Genomic DNA, 16766 nt, shown 5'->3' on the forward strand with positions numbered 1-16766 from the left:
CAAGTACAGGTAGCGCCATGCACAAACTGCACTAACTGCACTAACTGTTTTACATAATGCTGTATATTGTTAGCCTTTATAGGCACCAATCACAACTTCACTGTTTAACATTCAGGGGAGTTCAGAGTGAAATGTATGTTTCTCACTTCTGGTTTGTAGTTTAAACGTGACAGTAAGTGTAATATTTTCACCAGACTGTAGTTATGGAGTTTGGAAGGTAAAGGGAAGCTTTGTGGTTTTTATTCACCGAACTGCACTGTACTGAAGTGTGAGATTTCCAGAAGCACTTGATTATTTATCTGATCTGATTATTATTTATCTGATCAGCAGACGAGACACTTTATTAAACACATTTAAATGATACTCTCTGGTTTTATGATAGAGAGGACAGCCTGCGCTGAGCTCTGAGGATCAGCTGAATATTCCTGAAGAGAGATAAACAGAGGGATGACTCTCATTCAGCAGCTGATTAAGATAAAGAACAGATGGAGATTAGTTTGCTTTAATATGTGGGATCAATTTCTGCTTTTATTCATGCAGATCAAAATATTGTCTTCTGGCCCCTAAAACTTAAATAAAATGATTAATATTTTAATTCTCTTGATTACACAGCAGCTCTATTTACATATTTACCAGCTTAATCACTTTATATTTTCACTTGCATGTGAATTTCTGATGTGAAAGACTTCCTTCTTAAATGGGTGTTTATAACAGGATGGACAGGGAATTTTGAATACCTTTAAATAGCTTCATAATGTTGTAACAATAGTTAAAAAAATAAGTGAAATTTCAAAATGAATAAAAACATCTTTATAATTTTAAGGAAAAAAAAAATTTTAGCTCTTAAATAATCATTCAACTCAACTCAGGCAGCACTGCAGAAATTACAAAAACCATAATCCCCCCAAAATACTGCTTTAGATTCTGCTATATGTCCAAAAATGTGTTCATTTGGGGTAAACATATGTATTAATAAATGTATAGTTACACAGTAAATGAATTTTTATAAAATATTAAACAGCTAACAATAGTGCTACAGCACTGAGTGAGGGGCTGAACTCCACACGTCATTGGCTCTCTGATAATGCTTTAACTAACCTCTCCAGGCTCCGCCCACTAATTTATTCTTCCATGACTACTGTTGCTAGGTTAAGCATCACAGGATATTGTTTAAAAAAATCCCATTGAGCCCTAATGAGAGTCTTTCTTATTTTCTTAATAACTCTCACTCTTATGCTGTCTGACCCTCTCTCTATCATTCTCTCACTCTCTCTCTCTATCATTCTCTCACTCTCTCTCTCTCTATCATTCTCTCACTCTCTCTCTCACTCTCTCTCTCTCTCTCACTCTCTATCATTCTCTCACTCTCTCTCTCTCACTCTCTCTCACTCTCTCTCTCTCTCTCTCACTCTCTCTCTCTCACTCTCTCTCTATCATTCTCTCACTCTCTCTCTCTCTCTATCATTCTCTCTCTCTCTCTATCATTCTCTCACTCTCTCTCTATCATTCTCTCTCTCTCTCTATCATTCTCTCACTCTCTCTCTATCATTCTCTCTCTCTCTCTCTCTCTCTCTGCTCATTAGTGGTTCAGTAATGTCCTCTTGGCTGGAGCTGATTGGTGTAATCAGCAGGATATTGGCGAGGCTGTAGTTTATGCAGTTTCTAACAGTTACCTTCTCTAATTTTCACCGTTTCTTTATTCTCCTCTCAGAAAGACAATTTCCCAGAATTCCAAAATTACACTTTATACACTTTTACCCATCAGCCTTTACCAGTATACCCAGTTCCCAGCGTCAGGCTGATGATGGTGTTAAGCTCAGAGGAGAAAACATGTGGTATTTATTACCAGCTGTTATTAGAAACACCGACACTGTGATTCCACTCACTGGCCACTTTATTATTTTACACTAATTTTGTTCTTTCACTTCCACAGATATTAAAATTTATTTTGCCATTCCAAAACTCACTGTTTTGTTACCAGGTTAACCCCTGTAGGTCACCTCTTACCAATTATCAGAAACACCCTCTCCAGATAATAATGTCCATGTAGAGCTCATATGAGTCGCCCGACTGGGAACAAGGATGTTGTCTATGGGTTCATGTTGGCCCCATATGGAACCAGTAGAGGTTAAACATGGGTTCCATCTGGATTGTGCACTGATTATGGAATCTAGACAGGACCTGTGTGAGATTACAGTGGGCTGTAATGATGGGGTCCATTCAGAAAGCCCACCTGAATCCCAGGATGAACACCTGCACTAAACCACTTGGAGCCAAAGCCCTCCTGAACCCACCCTAAACCCCACACAGTAATGTTGGGTAGGGCAGTAGATGTAGGCATGGTGACTGGGTGCAGCTACAGTGTGGATCTGGTTAATCAGCACGCTGTTCAGGTAAAGGTGGGTAAAACTACTATTGTTTTTAATAAAGGTGCACACTGGCCATTTTATCAGAAACCCCTGGTTTCTCAGAGCGGTGAGGTGGTGTGTGAGGAGACACTGACTGACCTGCAGAGATGGTCCAGACGGCGGTGATCTTGGCGCGGGCGCGGGACCGCGAGCGGCTGTGGTGGAACGGGTTACGGATGGCGACGTATCGATCCAGAGAAATCGCACACAGGTGCATGATGGACGCAGTGGACAACAGGACGTCCAGGTAGATCCACACTGGACACAGGACTGCAGGAAGCGGCCATGAGTAACCTGAGACACACACACACACACACACACACACACCAAACACACAGTATATGGTAAGTATCTGAGTGCTGAAATAGTTATATATTAAACAACAGTACTGACTGGCTTAAAATAAAGGTACTAAAAAAGAGTTTATCCTGCTTTTGCTGGAGTAACTGTCTCTACTGTCCATGCAAGGCTTTCTACAAGTTGTTGGAGCACTGCTGTGAAAATTTGATTGCATTTAGTAACGAGAGAGTCAGTGAGGTCATGCTGGATCATCCCCACTCCCCCAACTCATCCTAAAAGCAACTTCATCCCAGAGAACCCAGTTCCACAGCTCCAGGCTTTATACCCTCTAAACCATGACTGGCATCAGGCACCATGCCAACAGCTTCATGTTTATCTGCTCCAGAGTTCTATTCTATTGGAGATGCTTCTCCACTAATCAAGCCAACTAATGTATTTGTGTGCGTTTGCTCATCTGTGTCAACAATGCTCTCAGTTTAAAGCAGCTAAATACCTTCATTAAACTCAATTCAGCACTTCTGTAAGAGTTTACACTCTATAAAAGATTCTGGGCAGAGAAAAGCTGGTTAAACTCCGACTCATTCAGGCAGAAAATAACCGTCCTACAGAAACGCCTGTCCTCTTACAGAGAGAGAGAGAGAGAGAGAGAGAGAGAGAGAGAGAACAGAGAGAGAACAGAGAGAGAGAGAGAGAGAGAGAGAGAGGAAGAGAGATAAAAACAGCTGTATTATGCTGTGTTTACAAAGTTGGGTTATTGATTACAGGGTTGTGGTTTTAATTCCCAGGTTCTTGCTTTGCTGACCCTGAACTCTGACCTTCGCTTTCTAAGCTGAAACACAGGTAAACCTCATTGTACAAGAATGCAACTATAATGAGAACAAGTTTACTAAATTTGAAACACATCAGGCTAACTGATGAGTTTTTATTACTTTTTAGTAACATTAGCATTTTAGCTCCTGTTATAAAATAAAGGAAAACATCTTTAGACATCAAAAACATGTTTGCAATATTTGCAATAAGATAAACTGTGTTTAAAGGTCGGGACTGGATTATGTACAGCGTAGCTTCATTTAGATTAGCAGTGTTTAGCTATAAATCAGTATAAATAGCTGTGTTTTGTTGTATAGATGTGTGTGTTGTGTGAGTGATGAGTGATGTGCTAGCCCTCGTGTCTACAGGAATATGCTGAAAAAAATCAATCTGTGAGAGACAGAAAGATACAGAGGCAGAGAGATAGAGAGATAGAGAGATAGAGAGAGCACTCCCGACTCCCCCCTCAGTATCTTCTAAGAGATTGGTTCAATATTTGTCAACCTTCCGACGCTTTTTTCTCCAGCTTTTTCTTGCTTTTTCCTTTTTTCTGTTGTTTTTTGAGTCTGGAGCACACTCTGAATCGCACATTACACAGATTGCCTGCTGTAATTCGACTCTTCAGTCAGACGCTCGTCCACTTTTGCTTTTTAAGAGCTGTTTTCTTCTCATCATAAGGAGCGGTTTGGAACCCCACACATAAATAATGAAGCCATGTTGAATCCCCTCGAAATTGGTTCCCACATGCTGAGCCGGCTGGTGTCTGGCGGGGAGCTGGACGCAGTTCCTGCGCAGTTAATCGTGTGAAATTCCACCAAATGAAAATAACCATGCATTCAGTGATTCTGCAAGTTACACGAGTTACTACCTGTAACTTGCTCACATTAACAGTGAACATGATCACATTACTGTGAGAAAACAGTCAATATTAACACAATCAGCACAAATACACACAAATACAGGATGCTTTACGCAGCAGCACGTCTTCAATCTACCCAAGTTCAGTCATGTGACTTTTTTACTGTGTTTCCTCCACTGACTTCCTGTCACCGCTCGTATCAAAAATCAGAACCCTGGGGCGCCGAGTGGTCCAGCGGTCTAAAGCGCTGTCACTATGAGCAGGAGGTCGCCGGTTCGAACCCCAGCTCATGCAGCTTTACCATCAGCTGGCGGCGTCAGAGGGAGCAAAATTGGCCCTGCTCCCTCCGGGTGGGTAGATGGCGCTCTTTCCCCACATCACTCCTACAGTGATGTCTGCAGCACAGGGCGTCTGTGAGCTGATGTGCTTTCCTCCAAGCGTGCTGCATCAGCAGCAGCTCGAAAAGAAGCGGTGGCTGACTTCACATGTATCGGAGGAAGCATGTGTTAGTCTTCACCCTCCTGGTGTGTTGAGGTATTGATAGTGATAGGGGGAGTCCTAATGAATGGGTTGGGTAATTGGCCGTGTAAATTGGGGAGAAAATTGGAAAAATTAGAAATAAAATAAAAAAAAAATCAGAACCCTGACGCTGATCTACACAACCAAAAACAGAGCAGCTCCTTCATACTTGATGGTGATGATGGTCAAATCCAGATCTGTATTAAGAGCTCTTAAAGCTTCCAGTATGACTCGGCTCAAACCTCCATCCCTCAGAATCACCAACAAAAAAAACCCCACTAACATCCCGACTCTTCTCTGAGCTGCAGAACCGAGAACCAACTGCCACTGAGTATCAGAACAGCTCTGAGAATCACTCGCCGTCTTCAAACTCCTAAAGACTGAAGACTCATCTTGAGTTCCAAAATTATCTAAACAAAAAAAAATCTCCTAGGGTTCTTAACATGATCAAATCTTTGTGTATCTCTTGATTCTAGTCTCTAAAACTAGCTATAAATGTTTTAAAGTAAACAATGAAGCACTTTTGTAAGTCGCTCTGGATAAGGGCGTCTGTTAAATATCTTAAATATATATAAATGTAAATGCTTAATTTATACAGATCCACAGCAAACTTATTTCCAGATTTTAGTTTAGTAGATACTGTATAAAACGTCCACAGTCACATCCCACTGATCCCTCTGCTCCATACAGGCCATGCTCTTCCCTCAGGGCAGCTCCATTAAAGGTGCTAAAAATATCTGAAGTCATACATTTAAAATATAGAATATTATTATTAACCTTTCTCTTCCCAGCATAGCTACACATAGCCCTCTCTAACAGAACACTGCCCCGAGGCAGCACATCTCCGATAAATACATAAATACAGATTAAACATAACGATCTGTTACCAAGCAAAGCTATTTCAGATCATTAAAAGGTTATAACACCCATATTACACTATAACAAACACTATGCTTCCCCTATGGCATCACTGGAAGAACACTCTATTATTCATTTTTCCTCAACACACCAAACAGACAGAAAGAGATACACACACACACACACAGACACACACACACACACACACACACACACACACACACTCACACACATCCACACTCACACACCCACACACACAAACACACACCCACACACACACACACACATATTCACACAATCTCTTTTCCTCTCGTTATCTTTCTCTCTTTGTTGTGCAGCTTATCAGAGTCATGCATCCCAGATAAGCCCGGAAATCAGAGCAGCTCTTTGTGTCCAACACTGCTAATACACACACACTCACACACACACACACACACACTCACACACACAGGAGAGGAGAGCTTTAATCTGGCATGAAATTCTGTTTGAACCCGACTGTAGCCCAACAAATTCCATCTGAATCCAACTGTAACCCCAAAAAGAACTGAACTGTAACCGAACAAATTCTGTCTAAACCTGACTGTAACCCAACACATGTTATATGAAACTGATTGTAACCCAAGAAAGTAAATCTAAATATTACTGTAAGCCAACAAATTACAGCTGGACCCAACGGCTACCCTGACCATCACCCGGCCAATTCTGACTGAGCCTGAGTATTACACTCACACGAAGTTTGTCTGAATCCAACTGAGGCTCAAAAAGTCTGTCTAAATCTGACTGTAACCCAACAAATTCCATCTGAACTTAACTCTAACCCAACACATTTTATCTGAACCCACATAACCTGGAGTGAAACCTCCTGAACTGAGAGGAAGTGAGACATGGTGAGCTGAAGAGGCAGAACTAATAATTCAGTAACAGTGTCTGAGTTCACTGATTCTCTTATACTGAAGAAACCCATCAGATTCTCACAGCAATGTTCAAACATCCAGAGTAAAGAGAGAAAATCCTCTCCATCGCTCTAAATCTAATAATCTAATAAAACTCAGTACAGCAATTAATCCCTAACGGTGTGAGTGTGTGTTTATGTGTGTCTGAATATGCTAGTATCACTGTGTGTGTGTAATGTATGTGTGTGTGTGTGTGTGAGTGTGTGTGTGTGTGTGTGTGTGTGTGTGTGAAGGACAGTGAGGACGGTCTGACAGGTTTAACACAGAGTCAGACAGTGTGTGTAATTATAGAGACTCATCAGACTCCAGTTAATTACTGTACTGTTTAATTTCCCACCTTTAGCTCAAATCCCACAAAATAACACTCACACACTCTCACACACTCTCACACACTCTCACACACTCTCACACACAGAGCAGTGTACCGGGAATTGTCTCAGTACCTCTCTCTGGTCAGTCCATCGCTGGTTACAGCAGTGAATGGATAGTTAATAGATTTATATGGACGTATCTGTTATTGCTGATCTCTGATCTCTGATCTAATCCCTGATCTCGTCTTCCTCCTCATTAAGTAGTTTTAAAGTTAACAGGTTTATTATCACCAGATTATCTAAAACTCTCTCTCTTGAAACATTCTCAGAGAACAGTTCAGGCTGATCTCAGATCGAGGGGGAACGTGTTAAACTGTCTCTGAAGAGCTGAAGAGCTGTTCATTAGTGTGAGAGGAGCGGAGGTGAGGAGGTTAAAGCTCATTATAGAGAATCAGTTTATCAGCTGGTTCTTCTGGCTCTGCGTCGGGAAGTTCACACCTGATGAGCCGCTTTTCCTCAGGGGAGACGAGCAGCCGGCTCTATCACCAGGAGCATCATGATCTGAAACACACGCTGCTGCTCCAGCCAGAGATACAGGACCTCCCTCCTCTCCTGAGCATCATCCTCTGTCATAGCAACCAGGTGATCACTCCTCCGTCACTGTAGAGTCTGTAGAAATGAGACACATCCATCTACAGACCCGAAGAGCCGACGGTCAGGATTCATTATCACACAAACATTTACCCCTGTTTATCCATCAGAACTGAACCGGCTGATGTTATTACTGATGAGCCTTTAGGAACGATATGCAAATAGCCTTTGTGTCAATTGGCTGCCAAGTGTGAATGAGAAAAGTAGAGCTAACCTGCTGTTTGCAAAATCAGTGCTTATATGTATATGTAGGCCTGTCACAATAACTATATATTTTTGGATTATTCATGAACTTAATATTATTGTCTTTTTAAGATTAATTTAGGTTATTAATGTATCACATGATAGTATAATAGCATAGTAATGCTGCTGCACTGTTTTAAAAAGTAGTGGACTTTTACTAATTACAATTTTTAGACAGTAAATTTGAATTTTATTATTAAAAAAATGTAAACATAAATATAGTTGACATTATAGATAATTCACTTTACAGGGGACATATATTACCTCTTTTTACATAAGTGTAGCTCAAAAATAACATAAATACACCCAGTGAAATACAGTATATAATGTCAGTGTTGGGTTGGGGGGTTAATTGGGTTATTTAGAGGATTTTATGTTATTAGTGAAGGAGGTGGGTGTTATGTTTGTTTAAAAAAATGGTACTAAGTTATATGCTCTGATGGATTCCTTCAAACACATCCACACTCTTTTACACAGTGTGTGTGTGTGTAGTGTGTGTGTGTGTGTGTGTGTGTGTGTATAGTGTGTGTGTATAGTGTGTGTGTGTGTGTGTGTGTTGTATTGTTGGGTATAATTATTTTTCTCAGAAATCCTCCTCTTTTCCTGCACATCAGTGCCTCCCTGCCGCCGGTCGTTCTCTCCATCATCTCCGCTCTCAGGTTTTCCTGTGATCCAGTTCTGAGTCACTCAGAGTTAATCTGGATTCTTCCTGGAACTCCAGGAGTTCATCTGAACTCAACAGGTTTTAAAGGTTTGTTCTGAAAGGTCACGGTGTTTCACAGTTCAGACGCCTGATTAAAAATGTCCTGTAGAAGCTCTGGAGACCGAGACACACCGTCACAGAGTTACAGGACTCGGCTGGAACGTCGTTAACGAATACAGAAGTGATCTGAACGTCCTGATTCACTTACAGCTCTATCTTACACCCTGCACACGGCGCATACCTGCAGTGCTTATTGCTATCTTACACCTCACCAACAGTCTGTTTCATTCCTTCCCTCTGCCTGGTTTAAATAGCATCAGTGCTTCTAAATATATTCATGCCAATGGTGTGTGTCTTGCCATATTGCGATCTTGGTAACAGAAAACGCAGGTGTGCCACTGACTCAATACAACAGAAGTGCAGAAGTCAACAGTCGGACGTTCATTGCCATCTTGGCAGAGAATGGTCAACACAGGCGCATCCCCACTTGTTACAAACACATGGATAAACAGCAGTGCACAAACCCATAGTGTGTGCCCATTGGCAGCTATGCAAACTTTTACATCAACAATAAACATAATAAACAAGTAGATCAGTTTCCTCTGCTGGGAGCGTCCAGGTAGCTGCATCGTTAAAATAGCAATCCGCCAACTGACTCTTAAAGTCTTAAAGGGAATGATAAGTGACATGCTGATTTATTTCACATTACGTCCAAAATTAAACACACCCATGATTAATTAAGAGAATTAGTAGTGTGTTTTGAGCTGGACAAGGTGTACTTTTACCAACGTTATGACAGCAAAGACACTCATCAAACAGCAGGTGAGTTACCTAAAGCCAGGATTACACTACGCAATTACAATCCCAATTCTCAAACATCTGATATTGTAGTGTAAACGAGTCATTAACTCTGTCTGAACAGTTCAGTTTAGCTGAGTTTATTATATGTATTATATCTGGTTGAAATGGACATTTTTTATTTGCTATTAAAATCAGAAAGTGGGGAAGTGTGAGATCCTCAGTATTAATATTACAGTATATATACAGTAAACCTAGCGCATCATGTTTCTGTCCCCTGTGTGAGACAGGAGAATACAGGTGATAACTGAACCCTGAATCAGTGAATCATAGTTCAGAGAAATGAATAAAATCTCTATTTAACTTTAGATAAGAATCCTGTACTGAACCTGCACAGAATAATAAAATCATCGTTTTGGAGACTCATGAGTTCTGACTGAAGAAACGGAGAAAAATCATTAATACGGATTTTCTCTTTCCTCCGTCACATTTAATGAGTCCTTTTAGAGTCCGACAGTTAAAGAACCTACACACACACACACACACACTCATACACACACACACTCATACACACACACACACACACTCATACACACACTATACACACACACTACACACTACACACACTCATACACACACTATACACACACACACACACACACACATACATTTACTGTTATGATGTTAATGAGGTCACAGCTCTAAGGTGAGGATGTGTAGAGCAACATTCTCACATCCAAAGAGAGAGAGAGAGAGAGAGACAGAGAGAGAGACAGAGAGACAGAGAGAGAGAGAGAGAGAGACAGAGAGAGAGACAGAGAGAGAGAGACAGAGAGAGATTGATGGACAAATAGAAGGATAGATAAATGGGCAGAGGGATGGACACACACACACACTGAGAAAAGACTGAGGTGTGGAATATGCTTGATTTAAGCTGAAGGCCGGATGATGGAAAGAGAAACAGTAGATCAACATTCTTTAATCCAGATTGTGGAGAAATTCAGCACAGATTTACTCCCTTTACTAACCTGATCATTTACAATATTATATCTGAAAGAATAAGGAGGAGTATTTTACCTTAATTAATATTTAGCATTAATTAATATTCTTTTATACATTTTAGCATCCGGTCGTCGTGGTTCAGTAGAGATGTAATGCTTTATAAAAGAAGCTTCAGGTTCAGGTTGATAAATTACAGCAGTAAGAGAGTTTGGTCTGAGAGACGTGGTGGAAGAGGTTATACTAAGACTCCTCTCTGCGGTTTCTGGTAAACATGAGCAGCATTAACTTGGCAAATCTGAGCTCATGACAAACGTGTGATTTTATCTCTGTTCAAACTCAAAGTGAGAAATGTGTTCTCGTCTTTCAGCTCTGGAGAAACATCTGAACAGCAGGAGAATCTCCTTCATCTTTACACTTAATCTCAGGTTTATTTAGGAGATATTAAGACAAATATTCTCAGCAAGAAGGTAAATAAACACTAACTGGGACTGAACTCAATACTTTAGGATACATTTCTGTATTGTTTTTATTAACTCAAGTTTCTGAGATCTGAATACGATTCCTTCAGAACATAAAAACACAAAAAAAACTTAAAAAGAGTTAAATGTGTGATTGTTCTTTTTGAGGTTGGACTTGTAAATAATAATAATAATAATAATAGTCTAGGAACTATATGTAACCACAGGAAGATATTTACAAGAGTGCAGCAGCAATACCACCTTAAAAGATTCACAGCATCAACCAAATAAACAAAGTGAACACATATTATTAGCTTTATACTGTTTGGTACCTCTATAAACTCCTCCAAATACACTTTTATACTCTGTAATTTCCTTTAAAATGAAGTAGTTACTTCCAAGTCTAGTTTAATTATTTATTGTTTCTGTTCCACCTTAAATGCTGCCTTTATATTCACACAGTCACACTAGTTCCACCTTAAATTCCACCACAATCACATTAGTTTCATCTTAAAAGCTTTCTCATTATTTTTTTAAAAGATTATTTCTAACTTAAAGGCTTCTTCTATATTCACACAGTCACACTAACACTGGCTTATTTAAAGTTTTTATTCCACCTTAAACTCTGGCTTTTTTCGTCTAGTCCACCTTAAGTGCTGAAACTGTTACATAATTAGTGATCTCTAACTTCTCACTTGATTTCCTGTTGCACTTTAAATAGTAAAGAGATGAAATCCAGTTTATTTATAGTTATCCCACCTTATATTCTACAGCTGCATTATTAAATATTGATATTCACTTGAATCTCCAGTATGAAATTTTACTCTGTGAGGAGCAGATTAGAGACAGTATGTGGACGTGACGGGAGATTAAACTCCTCCTGCATCATTTTATCTACATTTGAGCTCCTTTTTCAGAAACGTCTCTTTTATTCACAGGAGAGTTCATTATCAGAATCTGGTTTAGAGCTCAGGTAAAGTCCTGCTCTGCCTCCCGCTAAACACTTAACCCTGAAACCAGTAGAATAAGGATAAATACATGCCTGCTTCAACGTGTGAATTCTAACCTGCTGTAAACGCAGCATCACACAGGAACGCGTCAAATTCTCAGCTCTGATACATCAGCCGAACCGTGCAGCGTCACAACGGGAGAAATTTAGGGATTAAGATTATCTCTCTGGGTCTGGCTGCTGATGGCAAAGCTTCAAACCATATTGTTACATATATACAGCTCTATAAAAAATAGATCACACTTAAAAATGATGAGTTTCTTTGATTTTAGCAAATTAAAAACCTCTGGAATATAATCAAGAGGAAGATGGATGATCACAAACCATCAAACCACCAAACTGAACTGCTTGAATTTTTACTCCAGGAGTAAAGCAGCATAAAGTTATCCAAAAGCAGTGTGTAAGACTGGTGGAGGAGAACATGATGCCAAGATGCATGAAAACAAAAACTGTGATTAAAAACCAGGATTATTCCACCAAATATTGATTATTTCTGAACTCTTAAAACTTTATGAATATGAACTTGTTTTCTTTGCATTATTTGAGGTCTGAAAGCTCTGCATCTTTTCTTGTTATTTCAGTCATCAACTTACGACCAAATACCATGACTTAATCCCTGAACACTTTAACCTCAGCCCTAAACACTATAATCTTAACTCTAAATACAGTAACTTTTCTTCTGAACACCATGACTTCATCCCCAAAATCCTGTTTTTAAACTCTAAACACACGACTTTATCCATAAACATCGTAATCTTGCTTCTAAACACCAAACACCACAAGCTTAAACCTGAACATCCAAATATAAGTTAATAGAATAATCATCATGATAATAAACACTATCAGTCAATAATCCAACCAGACTCCTCCTGCTACAGTGAATCAGAGGAGCCGTGATAAAAAGTTGTCATACATAAATTTACACCAACAAAATGTGATAATACAGAAATCTGCTTCATAAACACAACTAATAAAACACAGCTGTTGATTTCACAACTGGAATTTTCTCACATTATGAAGCAGCAGCATCTGAATCTATAATGAACCTGAGAGAATAATCATCTCTGAACAACAGAGAAAAATCACAAACACATAATAATAAAACGTCTAGATCCTGTTTAACATCCATCAGACAGGCTGAGCAAAGTAATCTAATGATAAAATGCTTTCACTGGACGCTTTATCAGAAACCCCTCTTTTATAGCTGTAAACTGTGTTTTGTGTATAGTTAAAGACTGTTGATGTTCAGTTTTATGAACCTGGCCATCGATAAACAGAGATACGGGTGAGAAACAGTGATGACGGACTGAAACAGACGGGACGGACATAAATACAGTTTTTAACTTTAATACAATAAAACAGCAAATAATACAGAAAGAAAACACGAGAAAATGCAAAAAAAATTAACAATACTAAGCAAACTAAACTGACAAGACTAAGCATATTAACAAAACTAGAATAATATAGCAAAACTAAGAAAAGAAGAAACAGATTGAGCACAAAAAAAAAAACATTCAAAATGATCCACAGCAGATAAAGCCAAGCAAAAGACTCCACAAAAAAACACTGAAACAAAGAGGCTTTTATACACAAGGAGGGTGAGGAACACCTGGGACCAGTAACGAGGGGGCGGGGTTACAAACAAGACACAAGGTGACAATACTAATGACAAGGGCGGGGCTAGGGCGGGGCTAGGGCAGAGCACTTGGAGTAGGAAAACAAAACAAGGCCATGTGTTAGGAGCACACGGCAAGGAAAACATTTTCTAATAAAGTGATACCAGTGATTAAAGGCATACACAATAGCGCTGAATAGTGACGATGACAGTAAACACACGTTAATTTAACATACCGTACAGAATGGTCACCATTGAGACGGGCATCACCAGGAGGCCCAGCAGCAGATCAGCTACAGCCAGAGACATGAGGAAGTAGTTGGTGGCGTTCTGCAGCTTCCTCTCCAGACTGACCGCCAAGATCACCAGGATGTTCCCCGTGACGGTGAGCACCACCACCGCCAAGATCAGCAGCGCCCCCCAGTTCTTCTGCCCAAACTCCTGACCTGACTGACCTGAGCACCGTCCGCCCGCCCCCCCGGTTCCTCCTCTGCCGGCTGATTGGTTGGCGAAGGGCGGCGGTTCTGAGCTGATCCCGGTTTGGTTGCAGGACTGAGACCCGTTCCGCTCCACGTTTCCCAGAGACGCCGAGGAGGACAGCGTCTCCAGAACCAGCTCAGAGACGTTCCTGTACAAACTCATGATCCCCGCTGGAGGCCACGCCCCCTTCAGATCTCCCACAGGTGTGTTACCTGACGGAGACGGACAGTCCAACAGGACACAGTGTCCATCTCAGCTGTCCTGCAAACAGCGGCATCGTCCTGATGATCCTCCACTACTAATACAACCTTCCTGAAAACTGCACAGCTGGAGCACGTGCTCACTTTGTAACACACACACTCACTCACACTCATACACACACACACACACACTCACTCACACTCATACACACACACACACACACTCACTCACACTCAAAAACACACTCATACACACTCACTCACACTCACTCACACTCATACACACACACACACACACTCACTCACACTCATACACACACACACACACACTCACTCACACTCAAAAACACACTCATACACACTCACTCACACTCACACACACTCATACACACACACACACACACTCACACTCAAAAACACACTCATACACACACACACACTCACTCACACTCAAAAACACACTCATACACACATACTCACACACAGATGCTGCCCTCGTTATGCAGGTATTCCCAGGAAAGGAGGATGAAGGGTGAAAGAGTGAAAGAGTAAAATGTGTTTTCCTCTGAGTTGCGAGAGCGCGAGAGCGTGAGGAGGTGAGAGTGGAGTTTTCCTCTCTTTCTGTTTCTCTCAGGGGTTCCGTCTCCGAGCGCGACTGCTCCTCTCCTCCTCTACAAGCCTTTGATCACCCTGCCTAATCCAGCAGCGCTGAGAGAGAGAGAGAGAGAGAGAGAGAGAGGGAGAGAGAGAGAGAGGGAGAGAGAGGGAGAGAGAGAGGGAGGGAGGGAGGGAGGACGAGAGAGAGAGAGAGAGAGAAGAGAGAGAGAGGGAGAGAGAGGGAGAGAGAGAGGGAGGGAGGGAGGGAGGACGAGAGAGAGAGAGAGAGAGAAGAGAGGGAGGAGAATAGAGAGAAAGAGAGGGAGAGAGACTCAGAGAGAGAGAGAGGAGAATAGAGAGAAAGAGAGGGAGAGGGAGGGAGGAGGAGAGAGAGAGAGAGGAGGGAGAGAGAGATACTGTCAGGTAAGGAGTCAGAGCTCTTTAGACGTCCACTGCTTTCTAAGTCGAAGATGGCAAAGATGAAATAATGGGGTCAGGTGGAACCCCCCCCCCCCCCCCCACACACATAGACCTGCTAGTGTGTATTAGTGTGTAATAGTGTGTATTAGTGTGTATTAGTGTGTAATAGTGTGTATTAGTGTGTATTAGTGTGTAATAGTGTGTATTAGTGTGTATTAGTGTGTATTAGTGTGTAATAGTGTGTATTAGTGTGTAATAGTGTGTAATAGTGTGTATTAGTGTGTATTAGTGTGTAATAGTGTGTAATAGTGTGTAATAGTGTGTATTAGTGTGTATTAGTGTGTAATAGTGTGTAATAGTGTGTAATAGTGTGTATTAGTGTGTAATAGTGTGTAATAGTGTGTATTAGTGTGTATTAGTGTGTAATAGTGTGTAATAGTGTGTATTAGTTTCTGGTATTTTAGGGATTTCCCTGCTTTATCACCCCTGATCCTAACATAAGGCTGATTGGTTATTTAGATGAATCAGGTGTTTTGGTAGCAGGGGAAACACTGTTTAACCCAAACTTCACTTTAAAGTGTAATTCCACCCATTTATCCAGACGTTTAAGAGATTGAAACAAGGTAAACATGGTACAACATAAACATTTAGGGCTGCAATTTTAATGATCTATATGCGAGCCATCAACTGTGCACCGGACAGCTTGACTTAAAAACTGAAACAGCTGTGGGTGAACTAATGTGTTGTCAATTTTATTGCTGCTCTTTTAAATGCAGGGAGTTTACGCGGGTTTGAGCAGTGAGCGCTGCACCTGCTCAGCATGGAGCAGCAGCAGAGACCGTGTTTGTTCATAACTGTAGTAATGATCTGAAAAATATATCAGGTTAAACTGCACCTGAACAGCAGTTTAGCTCAAATAAAAGGAGTATATTTGATAGGTGGGTCGGATCGAGACTGAACAGTTTCTGAGTTAGTTTGGAACCGGATCAAGGTCACCTCCTCTCATGGGTCTCATTACGGTTGTTTTTGTCTGAACCCGATTGTGATTACTGTAAGAAACAAAATAAGCTAAAGTGTTCTGACTAATTGACCACATGTGATGTAAAGTTCAGTGTTTTTGGTGTAAATAAGCTGTTAAGAAACTCATTCTTGTTATTTTAAAGCTTCCGTCTCTTAACTTGAGTTGATCTCCTCCCTCCTGCATCCGCAGGCGATAACACTGACTCTGAGCTGGACGGTCAATATCCACGAAGGGGTTCATTTCCTGAGAAAAGCTTCTCCAATCAGAGCTCAGCGAGCATCACCACCGGCGGACGCGGCGGTCCACGCGCAGACGTTGCACTGCGTTGCTATGGTGAGCTCTAGGTGCAAACAGCAGGTTCAGTCGGGGGACAGTGAGATGGTACCCAATAATCAAATTGTTCCTTTTCAATCAATCTCAGCTTAAAACCAAGGAAACGCTCCACATCAGGAGATCAGGAGACTGAAGGCCAGCAGCTCACCGGGGGGGTGGGGGGGTGGAGAGTGTGTGTGTGTGTGTGTGTGTGTGTGTGGGGGGGGGTTGGGTTGGAG

The 16766-nt window shown here is 41.1% G+C and overlaps 1 protein-coding gene across 1 annotated transcript in view; it reads right to left on the reverse strand.

Moving 5' to 3' along the window:
• htr2aa (5-hydroxytryptamine (serotonin) receptor 2A, genome duplicate a) overlaps positions 1–14395 on the reverse strand; it is an 18836-nt gene extending 4441 nt beyond the window's left edge. The window contains exons 1-2 of the mRNA XM_049485377.1: positions 13734–14395; positions 2508–2702 (exon numbers count right to left, since the gene is read on the reverse strand). Coding sequence (XP_049341334.1) covers positions 2508–2702; positions 13734–14139 — 601 coding nt within the window. The 5' untranslated portion in view covers positions 14140–14395. The remainder of the gene's footprint in view (positions 1–2507; positions 2703–13733) is intronic.
• Positions 14396–16766: the final 2371 nt, after the last annotated feature.

The sequence above is a fragment of the Astyanax mexicanus genome, chromosome 11, assembly GCF_023375975.1.
Source record: "Astyanax mexicanus isolate ESR-SI-001 chromosome 11, AstMex3_surface, whole genome shotgun sequence".
Lineage (NCBI taxonomy): Eukaryota > Metazoa > Chordata > Actinopteri > Characiformes > Acestrorhamphidae > Astyanax > Astyanax mexicanus.